The following is a 15,601-nucleotide window of genomic DNA, read 5'->3' on the forward strand; positions in this document are numbered from 1 at the left end:
TCATCTCTTACCTACCAGGAAGTGGCGCTGATCTCCCTGGGAGGAGCAACACAGCGCCGAGGGACAGCACAAGCCCCTGTATGTCCTGATGGCTGGTTCTGGTGCTGACGTGAGGGCCTGAGGAGAGAACCACAGCACCAAAGGACAGCACAAGCCACTGTATGTCCTGATGGCTGGTTCTGGTGCTGACGTGAGGGCCTGAGGAGAGAACCACAGCACCAAAGGACAGCACAAGCCCCTGTATGTCCTGATGGCTGGTTCTGGTGCTGACGTGACGGCCTGAGGAGAGAACCACAGCACCAAAGGACAGCACAAGACCCGGTGTGTCCGTACACTCAAACCTTTCGACACCCAAGTACACACATTCAGCAAGGCCTTCGTAGGAGTTTGGGGCATTTCCAGGGGTAGTTTAGTGGCCCTAGTGGTAGTGTGACCCTTCCTCTGTGCCATGAACCTGGAAAAGCACTTATGAGTTCGTGGCATTACCAGGGGTAGTTTAGTGGCCCTGGTGGTAGTGTGACCTTTCCTCTGTGCCATGAACCTGGAAAAGCACTTATGAGTTTGTGGCATTTCCAGGGGTAGTTTAGTGGCCCTGGTGGTAGTGTGACCCTTCTTCTGTGCTATGAGCCTGGAAAAGCACTTATGAGTTCGTGGCATTTCCAGGGGTAGTTAAGTGGCCCTGGTGGTAGTGTGACCCTTCCTCTGTGCTGTGAACCTGGAAAAGCACTTATGAGTTTGGGGCATTTCCAGGGGTAGTTTAGTGGCCCTGGTGGTAGTCTGACCCTTCTTCTGTGCTGTGAACCTGAAAAAGAACTTATGAGTTCGTGGCATTTCCAGGGGTAGTTTAGTGGCCCTGGTGGTAGTGTGACCCTTCTTCTGTGCTGTGAACCTGGAAAAGCACTTGTGAGTTTGGGGCATTTCCAGGGGTAGTTTAGTGGCCCTGGTGGTAGTGCGACCCTTCCTCTGTGCCATGAACCTGAAAAAGCTCTTATGAGGACCTGATTGATCTCCTTTTAGGGCTTTAGAAATAGCTGATACGAAGGTTGGAAGCATTTGAAAATACCGACTTGTGTCCTGACGGCGGCCGCTGGTTTGGTACTGCAGTGAGGGCCCGAGGAGAGGAGCACACCACAAGGGACAGCACACGATTCTTGCCGATTTCTGCAGCTTCCCCGAGGCTCCTGCAAGACCCACACAGCAGCGGGAGTGGTGTGCAGGGGAGGTTGCAAGACCAGGCAACAACTTGAGTGGCCAGAACCAGCAGAAAGACTCTACTGTTGTGGGGATTAGAAGAACAGCAACAACCACCACCACCACCAACAACACCTCCACCATTACAGGAAAGGGAAGGTTTGAATGTGACAAGATTTGAGACTGGGGGAAAGTTCACAAGACAAACCCTTGCACACAGGGGGGCTTCGTGGTGCAGTGGTTAGCACACGCGGCTCACGGCTGAGAGAGCCCGGGTTCGATTCCCGGGCGGAGTGGAAAAGTTTGGGCGGCTTTTCCGATACCCTACGGCCCTGTCCACCCAGCAGTGTACCAGGTATTAATCTGGGGTTGTGTCCCGTTTCCTGGGGTCTGTTCCCTTCTCCTATAATTCCTTCCCCTTCTGTCTCTCCCCGGCATATGACCACAGATGTTGCACACACTGGTGAAGGAAACCATGAGTGCCCAGCAAGACTCCCAGGGAAGGGTGACCTCAACAAACACACCCACACATTCGGTTGAAGAACCCCTTGAGTGCCGTGACTGTGGCAGGAGGTTCAGAAAAAAGATTCACCTTACAACGCACACTCTCAAACACACCGGGGAAAGACCTCATGGATGCAATGTCTGTGACAAGAGTTTCAGTACGAAGAGTGCTCTCAAAACACACACACTCACACACCCCGTTGAACGACCTCATGAATGCCGTGTCTGTGGCAAAATGTTCAGTACGAAAGGTACCCTCAAAACACACTCCCTCCTCCACTCAGGTGACAGACCTCATGAATGTCATTTCTGCGACAAAAAATTCTGTTACAAGAGCCAACTCAACACACACATTCTCACACACACTGGGGAAAGGCCTTATGAATGTAAAGTCTGTAGAAAAGTGTTCACAGAGCAGAGCAGCCTCGACAAACATGCCCGAATACACTCAGGCGAAAAACCTCACGAATGCCTCGACTGCGGCAAAAAGTTTGCCCACAAGAGTAACTTCCGAAAACACACCTTCACACACTCGGATAAAAAGCCTCACGAATGCCTTTACTGCAGCAAGAGGTTCAACGTTAAGGGTGACTTAAAAATACACATCCTAACACATACCGGAGAAAGACCTAATCAGTGTAAAGTTTGCGGCAAACGATTTACTCAGAAGAGCTCACTAAATACACACATGTACACACACTCCGGTGAAAAGCCCCATGAATGTGACGTTTGCGGGAAGAAGTTCATCAGGAAGAGCCAGCTGGTTGTACACAATTACTTACACACCGGGGAAAGACCTCTTGAGTGCCTGGAATGTGGTAAACGGTTTGTCTGGAGGTGTAGCTTGAATCAACATGTCTTCAGACACTCCGGCCTGAGGCAGTTTAAATGTGATGTCTGTGGGAGACACTTTAAAACCAAGCAGGAAATTGCCCGGCACATGAAGACCCATTTCTAGGCGTTTTGTTGTACAGTTAACTCTGGATTTACGCGAGTATTGTGTCCTTGAAGAGGTGGCATAAATCCAAAACAATGTAGTAAATCCAACAAGAGGTAGGTTTGTACCTTTATTGCATACTGTATCACTCTGACTCCTCTCCCTCTCGTGGTTCCTCCTCTGGCTGCCCTTCCCCTCGTGGTAGCACAACAGCGAGGGTGTTGTTGTTGTTGTTGAGTAGCGTGGGTACTGTATTGTTGTTCAAGTGGCACGGAAGAACTGAGCTCAGCTGTGTGACCGCAACAGCCCTTACTTTAACAGGAGGCGCCGTGTCGATGCAGGGCAACTGCTTTGTTTATGTTGTAGATACAGGTAACTGCCCTTGGCCGTGTGCGAACCATGCCCGGAAAAGTTAGAGCTGCCGGTTGCCCCTACTACTAACGCTTTTATTTATTTATTTATTTATTTATTTATTTATTTATTTATTATTTTTTTTTTTTTTACAACAAAGGAGACAGCTCAAGGGCACAAAAAAAGGAAACAATAATAAAAAAAGCCCGCTACTCGCTGCTCTTACAAAAAAGAATCCAAAGAGGTGGCCGAAAGAGATGTCAATTTCGGGAGGAGAGGTGTCCTGATACCCTCCTCTTGAAAGAGTTCAAGTCGTAGGCAGGAGGAAATATAGATGAAGGGAGATTGTTCCAGAGTTTACCAGTGTGAGGGATGAAAGAGTGAAGTGTGAAGTGACTGTGAGTGAAGATGCTGGTTGACTCTTGCATAAGGGGGTTGGACAGTACAGGGATGAGGAAAAAGACCCAGTGTGACGACAGATTTAACAAGTGGAAGGTGGTGAGAAAGGAAAAGGGAAGAGATGTCATTATTTGGAAGAGGAGTCTGATGTTCGCTTATAAGGGGCGATGAGAATGCTTACTCAGCGGGATGGAGCGGTGATTCAGTCCGTGGCACTGGAGGTCAGTATCTTTTGCTAGTATTTAAAAGTCATGACACAATGTTAAGCTATGTAGTGTTCACATACTGTGTGTAAGAGTGTTAAGAATAGTTTAAGTTAGAAATACAACAATATATGACTTAGGCTTAACCCCTTCAACACGAGGACACGTGTACTGCCCCGTACCCTATCTGAGGACGTGCGTCCTGGCTCGCTTTTGCCAATATAAGAGTTATTATATCTCTATATTTATGCTTACATCTCAAAATTATCAATTTATGTTTCTATATGTGCACCATTATTTCTGCATGTTTTCATATATAATACATGATGAGTATGTTGAGTTTATGGCTGAAAGCTTGTTATATTCAATAGCGACATTTGAAATTTGGCGCGCGTGGTGATCCTGGATACGGAACGGGACACTGTTTTGGCCCGGCCGTAGTGAAGGGGTTAAGTGCAAAAAGCCGCAAAAGTTGGTATGTGTGTTCAGGGCAGCAATTTCCTTCAGTTTCATGGCACGCTTGGCATGTACGGCGCACAAAATGGAGGATTCATTGTCCGACGGCACATCAGAGGAATAAAGGAAAATTATAACAGTGAAGTTTCCATGTCCTGCTGGCAGCCCATGCATGTCTGTGTGTCTGTGTAAGGTAAGGTAAAGTTATGGACATACACTGTAGCAGCGCGTGGCCTCGGTGCTCATCTCCATAACATTGGCCCTTGAGCCTGTGGTGGAGGGAGCCCATTACCCAGGACACAGGGCCAGCGTCAGGGGCGGATACAGGGGGCCTGGGCCCCCCGAAAAATCCCCCCCCCCCCCAGAAAAACTTGAGTGTATGCAGATATAGTGGGTACAGAACTGACTCACTTATAATGTGCTGCAACTATAATACGAACTGTGTCGTCGGCTGTAGGCATATGCAGGCGCGGATACAGGGGTGGGGAGCCAGATGGCCCGGGCCCCCCCAAAAAAATATTAGGATAACTAAAATATTTGAAATATCCATGAATTGAGAAAACATAAAATATATTTAAGATACCCCTAAAAAGCTAGAGAGCTGGGGAGCGAAGCCGGCCGCCGCTAGATAGCTCTGGACGCTGTCCTCCAAACTTTAAAAAATTCCTCCTCTATAGGTTCCTTGGGCTTTACTATGCGGAGGTGGACGGCATGTGCAGGCAAGATTTAAATTTTTTTCAGTGTCTGATGTAATTTTTCACTCTCCTGCAGGGCCAGGGCACAACGGGCACGTGCCCAGGGCCCCGCGCTCATATGGGCCCCGCACTCATCTAACAATCTATATACTCGTACAGGGCCGTAGTTCGTCGCACCCAGGGGGGGGGGGTGCCGTAGGACCCCCCCCCCCATCTGCTAAAATGTCCACTTTCTGAGAGTCAAAACGAAAACTGGTACCTTTCTGTTGCATTTCTGGAGAATTCAGGATTTTCTTTACTTATTTTCAGTATTTAATTTACGGAATCGTATATTGAATATTATAGAGCAAGATTTAAAGGCCTAGGAAAAAATCTTTGTGACCTCATTCTTCACATGCAAGCAGAAAGTGAATTTTAGTGCTGGCCACTATCATCATTCGGCACTTCGAAGAGGAAATAAGGGAAGACTTCCTTGCCTTTGTGCACAGCCAAGACCTCACTGGTAAAGGTTTAGCCTGGCTCCTTTTGCGCACTGTTGAAGACCTCGGATTGGGCATGGCCAAGTGCAGGAGACTTGGTTTCGATGGAGCAAGTGCACATTTGGACCGTTACACTTGAAATCCTTCCTTCACAATTCAATGCACTCCGCCCTTACCCTGACTGTAGTAACCCCTGGCACTTAACATTACTCTGGACGGAGCTCATTATCCCTAACCAGTGACCACAATCCGGTCACTACTCCACAATCTCCCTTTGAGACACAACTCCACAATGTCCCTTTGAGACATAACACCAAGATTAGTGATAGGAGGTTCCACCCCAGCCAACCTCCAAATCCGCTGGCAGTGTGACTTAACCTTAAGTCCCCTGGTACTCTCGATGGCAAGATTCGGCACCTGTCACCCATTCCTTTCACTCTAGTCTACCATCACTCCCTCATTCATTCTAACCTTTCATTTCGTCAGGTCTCCCAAGGTGGGGATACGAGAGCTTGCCACGTCCTGAAGTCGGCCCACAGCGGCACGACCACAGAGTTATATACCTAGAGCGCGCGAGCCAGACACTCGGGTGCGGCAACCGGAAGTACCTCGGCCGCCATCTTTGGGAGCCCAGTCCAGCCAACTCTATGCTCCTGCCGGCAGTTTCAAAGTGGAGGTAAGTGGTAGGTGGTGATGGTGGTGGTGGTGGTGGTGGTGATGAGGTGGTGGTGGTGGTGCTATAGTGGCGGTGCCATAGTGGTGGTGATGGTGGTGGTGCTGGTGGTGGTGAGAGAGAGAGAGAGAGAGAGAGAGAGACGGACTGACATGGCATGACATAACTCAGGTTTTATACTCTCTCTATCTCTCTCTCTATCTGTTTATGAAACCTGAAAACCACCATCACCAATACCACCACCACCACTATCATGTACCACCATCACCAATACCACCACCACCACTATCATGTACCACCATCACCACCACTATTACCTACCACCACCACCACCACTATCACGTACCACCACCACCTCTATCACGTACCACCTTCACCACCACCACTATCACGTACCACCGTCACCACCACCACCACCACTATCACGTACCACCATCACCACCACCACCACCACCACCACTATCACGTACCACCATCACCACCACCACCACCACCACTATCACGTACCACCACCACCACCACCACTATCACGTACCACCACCACCACCACTATCACGTACCACCACCACCACCACTATCACGTACCACCACCACCACCACCACCACTATCACGTACCGCCACCACCACTATCACGTACCACCACCACCACCACCACTATCACGTACCACCACCACCACCACCACTATCACGTACCACCACCACCACCACCATCATCACCACCACCACCACCACCACCATCATCACCACCACCACCACCACTATCACGTACCACCACCACCACCACTATCACGAACCACCACAATCACGTACCACCACCACCTCCTCCACCACCATCACCTCCACCATTACTACCACCACCACCATCATCACCACCACCATCATCACCATCTGTAATGCCCCGACGAGCTTCTTTTCTAAATCCTTCCTATTTCTCAACACGGCCTCTGCGTGTATCGAAATAACACGAGAAATTAATCAAGAGTGAGGGTATTCCCCGGCTGCCTGGGATTGAACCCGCGACCAGCGTGACGGGAGAGCCACTCCTTACCGAGTCGGCCAAATAGGTACCCCGCTGGCTAAGTGGGTTATGGGAGGCTCGTTCATCAGGCCGTCGCCGCACTACACATCATCATCACCACCACCACCATCACCATCACCATCACCACCACCACCAACACCACTTCCATCATCACCACCACCACCACCGTCATCACCACCACCATCATCATCACCACCATCATCATCACCACCACCACCATCATCACCACCACCATCACCACGACCACCACCATCACCATCATCATCACCACTATCACCACCACCACCACCACAGAGTGATGGAAAGTGGGCTCCCCAAGATGGCTGCCGTGCCAGGGTAGCTTGCCTCACCCACCGCCAACCCCACAACACGGGAGCGCGCGCTCTAGGTATGTAACTCTGTGGGCACGACCCGTGTTGACTGTTAGTTGCAGCCAATTTCTGCGAAATAAAGTGGCTACCATATCACAAAACCTTCCAACTACTACTCGCGTCTCTGCCAGGTGTGTCAGTGCACCATAGGGTTACCAGTAGCCTTACAAACATTTTAAACACTCCATGTCTCACTGGATCGTCACTCCTAACTCGTCTGGAGAGGTCCTGGCCACCATAAAAGATGACCCTGGCACAGCACAGCCAGGAGAGTCTTGAGTGTGCGAGGCATCCTCTCCATGACGGTGTTTCCAGCGGGGCGATAGGTGGTAGGGGAATATAATGGTTTAAGGTGTTGCTGGCAGAAATCTGGGAAGGCGTTCTATACGGACTCGCCCCCGTTGCCCAGGTTGATACCCTCTCGGTCGTCCCGTAGTCAGCCACATACGGTCCTAAAGCCTCCACCACTTGTGTGTGTTTAGATTTAAGGGAATCTACTATAATGACTGATGAGGGTGAACACATATTGGGTTTTCTGACCTCCCGCAAACAGGTCGGTCAGATACACCTTTTTACAACGGTTTCCCTATTGATGGTAATTCCTGCCAGGGCTGCTATAGTCCTTGAATCGTTCTCTAGTTGGACCTGTTCTACATAGTGACAGACGACTACTTTCAAGTTGCACCGATATGGAATATTTACTTGTAATTAACAGACTAAGTTAAACGTTTATCATAATGGAGAGGATTTTTCCACTAAATATTACATTAGGTCATATTTAAATGGAAATTATCACTTCCGAACCCATGGTTAGAAACTACTTCAACCGACAGTTGCAATATGATGGATCCTTTTTAAGTAAGATCCCTATCCTATTTCTAACTTAAATTCTACATATTTAGACTCCACTAGATTCTTAAAACCATATGTAACTTGTAATAGGAGGCCTATTCACAAGTTTTTGCCCAACCGGTAAATTTAGTAAAACAAAGTATGAGTATGTAAGTCTAGTAAATAAATTTTAATCTAAGAATAATAATGATTAATATTTTTAAACTTTAGTAATAAAACTCTGCATTTGCATACTCGCTCTTCACTCAGGAATGTATACTCGCACTTCACTCGGGAATAACCTTAACAATCCTCACTTAAAAAGGTGAGCTGTTTTTTAATTTGGCTGTGGCCTATTAAAGCTATTTCCACATGGTCTGTGATTAGTATGCACTTAGGCAAATAATGATGAGTATCCCACCGCTCATCCCACTAGTGTGCTGCCTTCAACGCTGTCTTTAATATTTTACTAGAAGTGTGCTTCCTAGTTGTTAGGGTGACACAACATCCTATTTCTGCAACATTTGCGGTCTTCGTTCTAATTTTCATTCTGTGGAACACCATCTCTCCTTCTCTAAACCCCACCTTCTCTTCCTCACCGAAACACAGGTTTATGAGGCTACTGACAGCAACCTCTACTCTGTTCCCTCCTACTATCTCTATCCTAAATTTCAATCCAAAGCTGGAGGTTGCACCTACGTGCGCAACGACATCACTTGCTCTCATACCCACGACCTTGACTCTTCTGAATTTTCCACCATCTGGCTAAGACTTCATTGTCATTCTATTACTAAATACATCTATGCTGTTTATCTCTCACCTAACTCTACTAACTATGTAAAATTCTTTGACTACTTGAACTCTAAAGTGGAGCACATCTTGACTCACTCTCCCTTTGCTGAAATCTCCATCTTGGGAGATTTCAATGTTCACCACCAGCTTTGGCTTTCATCCTCCTTCACTGACCAGCCTGGTGAACAAGCCTACAACTTTGCTCTCATCATAGACCTTGAGCAGTTGGTTCAGCACCCTACTCGTATTCCCGACCGTCTTGGAGACAGGCCCAACATTCTAGACCTCTTCCTTACCTCTAATCCTTCTGCTTACTCTGTCAAACTGTTCTCTCCATTGGGCTCCTCTGATCATAACCTTACTTCTGTATCCTGTCCTATCGCTCCTGTACATCCTCTGGACCCACCAAAGAGGCGATGCTTCTGGCATTTTGCTTCAGCTCGGTGGGACGACGTGAGGATGTACTTTTCCGATTTCCCATGGAATGATTACTGCTTCCAGGAGAGACACCCCTCTGTGTGTGCTCAGCGCATCACAGAGGTGATTGTCTCTGGAATGGAGGCATACATTCCACGTACTTTCTCTACTCCTCATGCTAAAAAGCCTTGGTATAATCACGCTTGTTCTCGTGCTATTAAAGATAGAGATGCAGCTCACAAAAGGTTCCAGAGCCTTCGAACTCCCACTAACTTTGACCTTTACATTTCAGCCCGGAATCGTGCCAAATCTATTCTCCGACTAACCAAAACTTCTTTTATCAATAGAAAATGTCAACACCTTGCTTCTTCTAATTCTTCCCGTGAGTTCTGGCATCTAGCCAAAAATACCTCTTCCAATTTCACCTCTTCCTCTTTTCCTCCTCTCCTTAAACCTGACGGCAGCACTGCCGTCTCATCTGTCTCTAAGGCTGAACTCTTTGCTCAAACTTTCTGTAAGAACTCCACTCTGGACAATTCTGGACATATTCCTCCTACTCATCCCCCCTCTGACTCCTTTATGCCTGTTATTAAGATTCTTCCAAATGATGTTTTCTATGCCCTCTCTGGCCTCAACTCTCAGAAAGCTTATGGACCTGATGGAGTGCCTCCTATTGTCCTTAAAAACTGTGCTTCCATGCTGACACCCTGCCTGGTCAAACTCTTTCGTCTCTGCCTGTCAACATCTATCTTTCCTTCCTGCTGGAAGTATGCCTTTGTACAGCCTGTGCCTAAGAAGGGTGACCGTTCCAATCCTTCAAACTACCGCCCTATAGCTTTACTTTCCTGTCTATCTAAAGCTTTTGAATCAATCCTTAACCGGAAGACTCAAAAGCACCTTTCCACTTCTAACCTTCTATCTGATCGCCAGTATGGGTTCCGCAAGGGGCGTTCTACTGGCGATCTTCTTGCTCTTTTAACTGACTCTTGGTCATCCTCTCTTAGCCGTTTCGGTGAAACTTTCTCAGTTGAGCTAGACATATTGAAAGCCTTCGATAGAGTCTGGCACCAGTCTTTGCTTTCTAAACTGCCCTCTTTCGGATTCTATCCCTCTCTCTGTTCCTTTATCTCCAGTTTCCTTTCCGGCCGTTCTATCTCTGCGGTGGTAGACGGTCACTGCTCTTCCCCTAAACCTATAAAAAGTGGCGTTCCACAGGGCTCTGTCCTATCACCCACTCTCTTCATGTTATTCATCAATGACCTTCTTTCCATAACAAACTGTCCTGTCCACTCATACGCTGATGACTCCACTCTGCATTATTCAACTTCTTTCAATAGAAGACCCTCTCAACAGGAAGTACACGACTCCAGACTGGAGGCTGCAGAACGCTTAACCTCAGACCTTGCTATCATTTCCGATTGGGGCAGAAGGAACCTTGTGTCCTTCAATGCCTCAAAAACTCAATTTCTCCACCTATCAACTCGACACAATCTTCCAAACACCTATCCCCTATTCTTTGACAGCACTCAGCTGTCACCGTCTTCAACACTAAACATCCTCGGTCTATCCTTAACTTAAAATCTCAACTGGAAACTTCATATCTCATCTCTCGCTAAATCAGCTTCCTCGAGGTTGGGCGTTCTGTATCGTCTCCACCAGTTCTTCCCTCCCGCGCAGTTGCTATCCATACACAGGGGCCTTGTCCGCCCTCGTATAGAGTATGCATCTCATGTGTGGGGGGGCTCCACCCACACAGCTCTTCTGGACAGAGTGGAGGCTAAGGCTCTTCGTCTCATCAGCTCTCCTCCTCCTACTGATAGCCTTCTACCTCTTAAATTCCCCCGCGATGTTGCCTCTCTTTCTATCTTCTATCGATATTTCCACGCTGACTGCTCTTCTGAACTTGCTAGCTGCATGCCTCCCCCCCTCCCGTGGCCCCGCTGCACACGACTTTCTACTCATGCTCATCCCTATACTGTCCAAACTCCTTATGCAAGAGTTAACAAGCATCTTCACTCTTTCATCCCTCACGCTGGTAAACTCTGGAACAATCTTCCTTCATCTGTATTTCCTCCTGCCTACGACTTGAACTCTTTCAAGAGGAGGGTATCAGGACACCTCTCCTCCCGAAATTGACCTCTCTTTCGGCCACCTCTTCTGATTCTTTTTTAGGAGCAGCGAGTAGCGGGCTTTTTTTTATTATTGTTTCCTTTTTTGTGTGCCCTTGAGCTGCCTCCTTTGTTGTAAAAAAATAAAAAATAAAAATCCCGGCCACATATTCGCCAAGTCTGGAACACCTCGTCTCCATGGGAAATTAGGACCAATCACAGCGTGTGCTCAGCCAGGCCACGTATTGCCAGCTCGTGACGTCATTACTTACCCTTTATTTACACAGTTTTATCAAATATATGTTCATTATTTCGTGAGAACACATATTTTCAACAGTTGAGATGTTTATACTGATGTTATTGATGCCTGCCAGTGGAAAAGCAGTCTCGCCTCATTGTCTGTTAAGGATGTGTCTACCTCTCACTGGATTTACATCTGTACACAGCGACAGCATCACCTCCTTGGCGGCAAAGTACAAGGACGGATATACCGAAGAGGATACATCACCTATTGCTGCTTGGTTCACTGTTTCTTGTGTTCGTCTCACCCTAGCTGTCACTAAGGGGAATTACTTATCATACCGGGGATCATATTCTTTGATTTCTGTAAAATTAATTATAAGTGTAATTTAAGCATAATTTACCATCGGCGTCACGCACCTTAAAAGAGAGAGAGAGAGAGAGAGAGAGAGAGAGAGAGAGAGAGAGAGAGAGAGAGAGAGAGAGAGAGAGAGAGAGAGAGATATTCACCTGTGTAAGTATAATTAAGAAAGGAATTTTAATAATATATTGCATGTAAATCACACAGATAATATTCAAAATAACATGAAATACTGGTTTTCTTACAAATTTTATTAGCCTGGCAACACATTCAGTGATATTTTATGCTACTACATTGAATGTTCCCCAAAACCGAGAAAAAGAATCATTGAATTGAATTGAATTGAAATATTTATTGTTGTAAGAATCATCTACACATCCTCAGGTACTCACAGCTATCAAATATTGTGCACTCAATGAAATCATCAACATCACAAATTATAATATCTTGAAAAATATTTAATAATACCTAGAAAACTATTGACCATTTTGTTGGAACCTGAATACCCAGAAAGGAGAACTATTTTTGTCAAACACAGTCTGAAGTAATCTCATTTCATGTAATGTCATATTTACATGCAAAAAATGATCAAAATACCTTTTATTTGCAGATACAGATCCAGACGTCTTTTTATTTATACTTGAAATGAGGTAAAGCATGTAATCTGACTGGATCGTTGGATACAAGCCTGTCTTTGTGTGCTTGACATATTATGGAATGAAACAGAGTAGAGTAACTCTGGATTTACGCAAGTATTGTGTCCTTGAAGAGTAAATCCAAAACAATGTAGTAAATCCAACAAGAGGTAGGTTTGTACCTTTATTGCCTACTGTATCACTCTGACTCCTCTCCCTCTCGTGGTTCTTCCTCTGGCTGCCCTTCCCCTCGTGGTAGCACAGCAGCGAGGGTGTTGTTGTTGTTGATGAGTAGCGTGGGTACTGTATTGTTGTTCAAGTGGCGTGCGGGAAGAACTGAGCTCAGGTGTGTGGCCGTGTGAGTCCAGTTGCGTGAGACATCTGGTGGACACTCCATGAAATATCGCGTAGAAGTGAAAAAAAATGTGTAAATTAAACATTTATTTGGATTTTGGACCACGCGTTATTTCAAAAACGCGTAAACCAAACTCGCGTAAATTGAGTTACCTGTACCAAGTGCAGGTTTCAACCGATCACATTGTGCAAGAAAAGACATTATCAATCAATTCCTTGCGGCGAACCTGACCCGTTTCATCCGCTCCTCTGTAGGCCTCGGTGGCAGGGTCTTCATCTTCTAGGAGTGGTTCGTCCAAAGGGATCTTCTTTTGAATGCAGATGTTATGAAGCAGCATGCACACTATTGCAATGCGGGCACACTTTTCCGGGTCATACAGAAGGTTGCCACAGGACCCGTGCAAGCAGCGGAACCGAGATTTAAGTGTCCCCACAGCCTCCTCCACCACCACGTGTGTCCGGGCGTGGCTGCGGTTGTACACTTGTTCGACGTCATCCATGGGCTGGCTCACTGGTGTCATAAGGAAAGGCTCCAGAGGGTAACCAGCATCACCTGTAAGCATCAAAACATTAACCTTTTTTTTTTTACAACAAAGGAGACAGCTCAAGGGCACAAAAAAGAAAACAATAATAAAAAAAAAAGCCCGCTACTCGCTGCTCCTATGAAAAGAATCAAAAGAGGTGGCCGAAAGATAGGTCAATTTTTAGATTCCACTCTGTCCGGAAGAGCTGTGTGAGTGGAGCCCCCCCACACGTGAAATGCATACTCCTTACGAGGGCGGACAAGGCCCCTGTATATGGACAGCAACTGTGCCGGGGAGAAGAACTGGCGGAGACGATACAGAACGCCCAACCTCGAGGAAGCTGATCTAGCTACATTGCTTACTGTTACAATTCAATTACGCTTGAAAAAAGTGAGTAGTATAGTCTAACCAAATTGTGGAGTCCGTTTTGGCGTAGGCTCCCGCGGGTCCATTTCTCACCTCTGCTCTGCCACACAGTCCCAACACCTAATTTTTCCTATCATATGTTACCTTTAGAGATAGGTGTTGGGACTGTGTGGCAGAGCAGAGGGCAGGAAAGGACCCGCTCCCACCCAAACGGACTCGACAATTTGGTTTTCAGGTAGGCAGAAATTACGGAGCATATAAAATATTTGACGAGTGTGCAGTCGTGTGCCGTGGAAGGGGGAATTAAGGCATGCAGTGAACATAAGAACATAAGGAAACTGCAAGAGGCTGATCGAGTGGCCTACACAGGGCAGCCCCAGAATCCCCCCCACTACTCGCAATGGGTGAGGTGTAGTTTCAGGGGTTACAGGTAGAGGCTTGATCCTCGTTTACCTTTGGTACGGGCGTACGCTCCAGTACCCTGCCTCCTTACTGCACCCACACCTCACTGCCACCTGTCAACCTCGTCCATGTAGCTATCCAGTCTACTCTTAACCCCTTGACTGTGGATTTCCTACAAGAAGACCTCGCCAAGCTACAGGAATGGATCAAAAAGTGGCTGCTACAATTCAGCGAAGAAAAATGTAAAGTCATGGACCTTGGAAGGGGATATCCAGCATACCAATACCACATGGGAAACACTCCACTATCCACCACAGAGGCAGAGAAAAACCTGGGACTAAATGTTACCGAGCTATCAGTGAAAGCCAAATCCGTGCCAATCGCAGCGGACGGGTTAAAACAAGCTATCGTCCCTGCACTAACTATGTGATTGCTGAGTCTATTCCATTCCTCCTTAAAGTCTATTCCATTCCCCCTGCTGAGTCTGTTCCATTCCCCCATTCTATTCCATTCCCCAAAAGTCTATTCCATTCCCCCTTAGCAAGTTCAGAAGAGCAGTCAGCATGATATTGTGGCTGAATTTAAGAGGTAGAAGATTGTTAGTAAGAGGAGGGGAGTTAATGAGACAAAGAGCTAAGTGTGAGGATCCCCCCCCCATGTGAGATGCATACTCCACAGAGGGCAGACAAGGCCCCTGTATGTGGACAGCAACTGTGCGGGGGAGAAGAACTGGCGGAGATGATACAGAACGCCCAACCTCGAGGAAGCTGATTTAGTGAGAGAGATGTGAAGTTTCCAGTTGAGATTTTGAGTTAAGGATAGGTTGGGGAGGCGGTGGCTGAATGGATAGCGTGATGGCGCCCCATTCAGGACAACGCGAGTTCAATCCCCACCCAGTGCCACCAAGCTGGGATTTTTCGGCCGCCGCTGAGTGGCTTAAAACTACCCACATGCTGTCCAGAAGACCACCTATCAACCCGGACTCTAGATTCTAGGATTAAAGATGAGCTCCAGGAGTTTATAGTGGCGCCATCTTGCATTGGCTCGCAAGATGGCGCCACTGTAAACACTCGCCTGCGCCACAACGGGCTGGGCCGACCATCAGGCCCCACCGGGAAGAAGCCTTGGGCTGGTCATCAGGATCCACCGGGAAGAAGCCTACCAGCACAATAGGCCACGACGTAAAAAAAAAAAAAAATGAAGAAAAAAAAGAAAGATTGTGTGGAGTTGATACGTGGGAAAACTAAATTTTTGAGGCATTGAAGGACACCA

General features: G+C 47.2%; 2 protein-coding genes across 2 annotated transcripts; one reads left to right on the plus strand and one right to left on the minus strand.

Moving 5' to 3' along the window:
• Positions 1–1,335, minus strand: LOC127003876 (uncharacterized). The gene is made up of 2 exons (XM_050870982.1): positions 870–1,335; positions 1–521 (listed from the first exon to the last, which is right to left on the minus strand). Exons 1-2 carry the CDS (start codon positions 1,333–1,335, stop codon positions 1–3), a joined length of 987 nt encoding a protein of 328 aa, XP_050726939.1.
• A 304-nt stretch (positions 1,336–1,639) lies between these two features.
• On the plus strand, positions 1,640–13,213 carry LOC127003670 (gastrula zinc finger protein XlCGF52.1-like). Its single transcript, XM_050870591.1, has 2 exons — positions 1,640–2,748; positions 12,854–13,213. The coding sequence occupies exon 1, from the start codon at positions 1,640–1,642 to the stop codon at positions 2,651–2,653; it is 1,014 nt and encodes a 337-aa protein (XP_050726548.1). The 3' UTR covers positions 2,654–2,748; positions 12,854–13,213.
• The last annotated feature ends 2,388 nt before the right edge of the window (positions 13,214–15,601 follow it).

This window comes from Eriocheir sinensis, chromosome 26 (genome assembly GCF_024679095.1).
Source record: "Eriocheir sinensis breed Jianghai 21 chromosome 26, ASM2467909v1, whole genome shotgun sequence".
NCBI classification, from domain to species: Eukaryota; Metazoa; Arthropoda; class Malacostraca; order Decapoda; family Varunidae; genus Eriocheir; species Eriocheir sinensis.

Excerpts from the sequence above, each read along its gene's own strand:
- LOC127003876 (XM_050870982.1), bottom strand. The coding sequence starts at position 1,335 with ATGGTGGAGGTGTTGTTGGTGGTGGTGGTGGTTGTTGCTGTTCTTCTA. Across the intron at positions 522-869 it reads GTTCACAGCACAGAAGAAGG|GTCACACTACCACCAGGGCC; the intron begins GTCACACTACCA and ends CACAGAGGAAAG.
- LOC127003670 (XM_050870591.1), top strand. The coding sequence starts at position 1,640 with ATGTTGCACACACTGGTGAAGGAAACCATGAGTGCCCAGCAAGACTCC.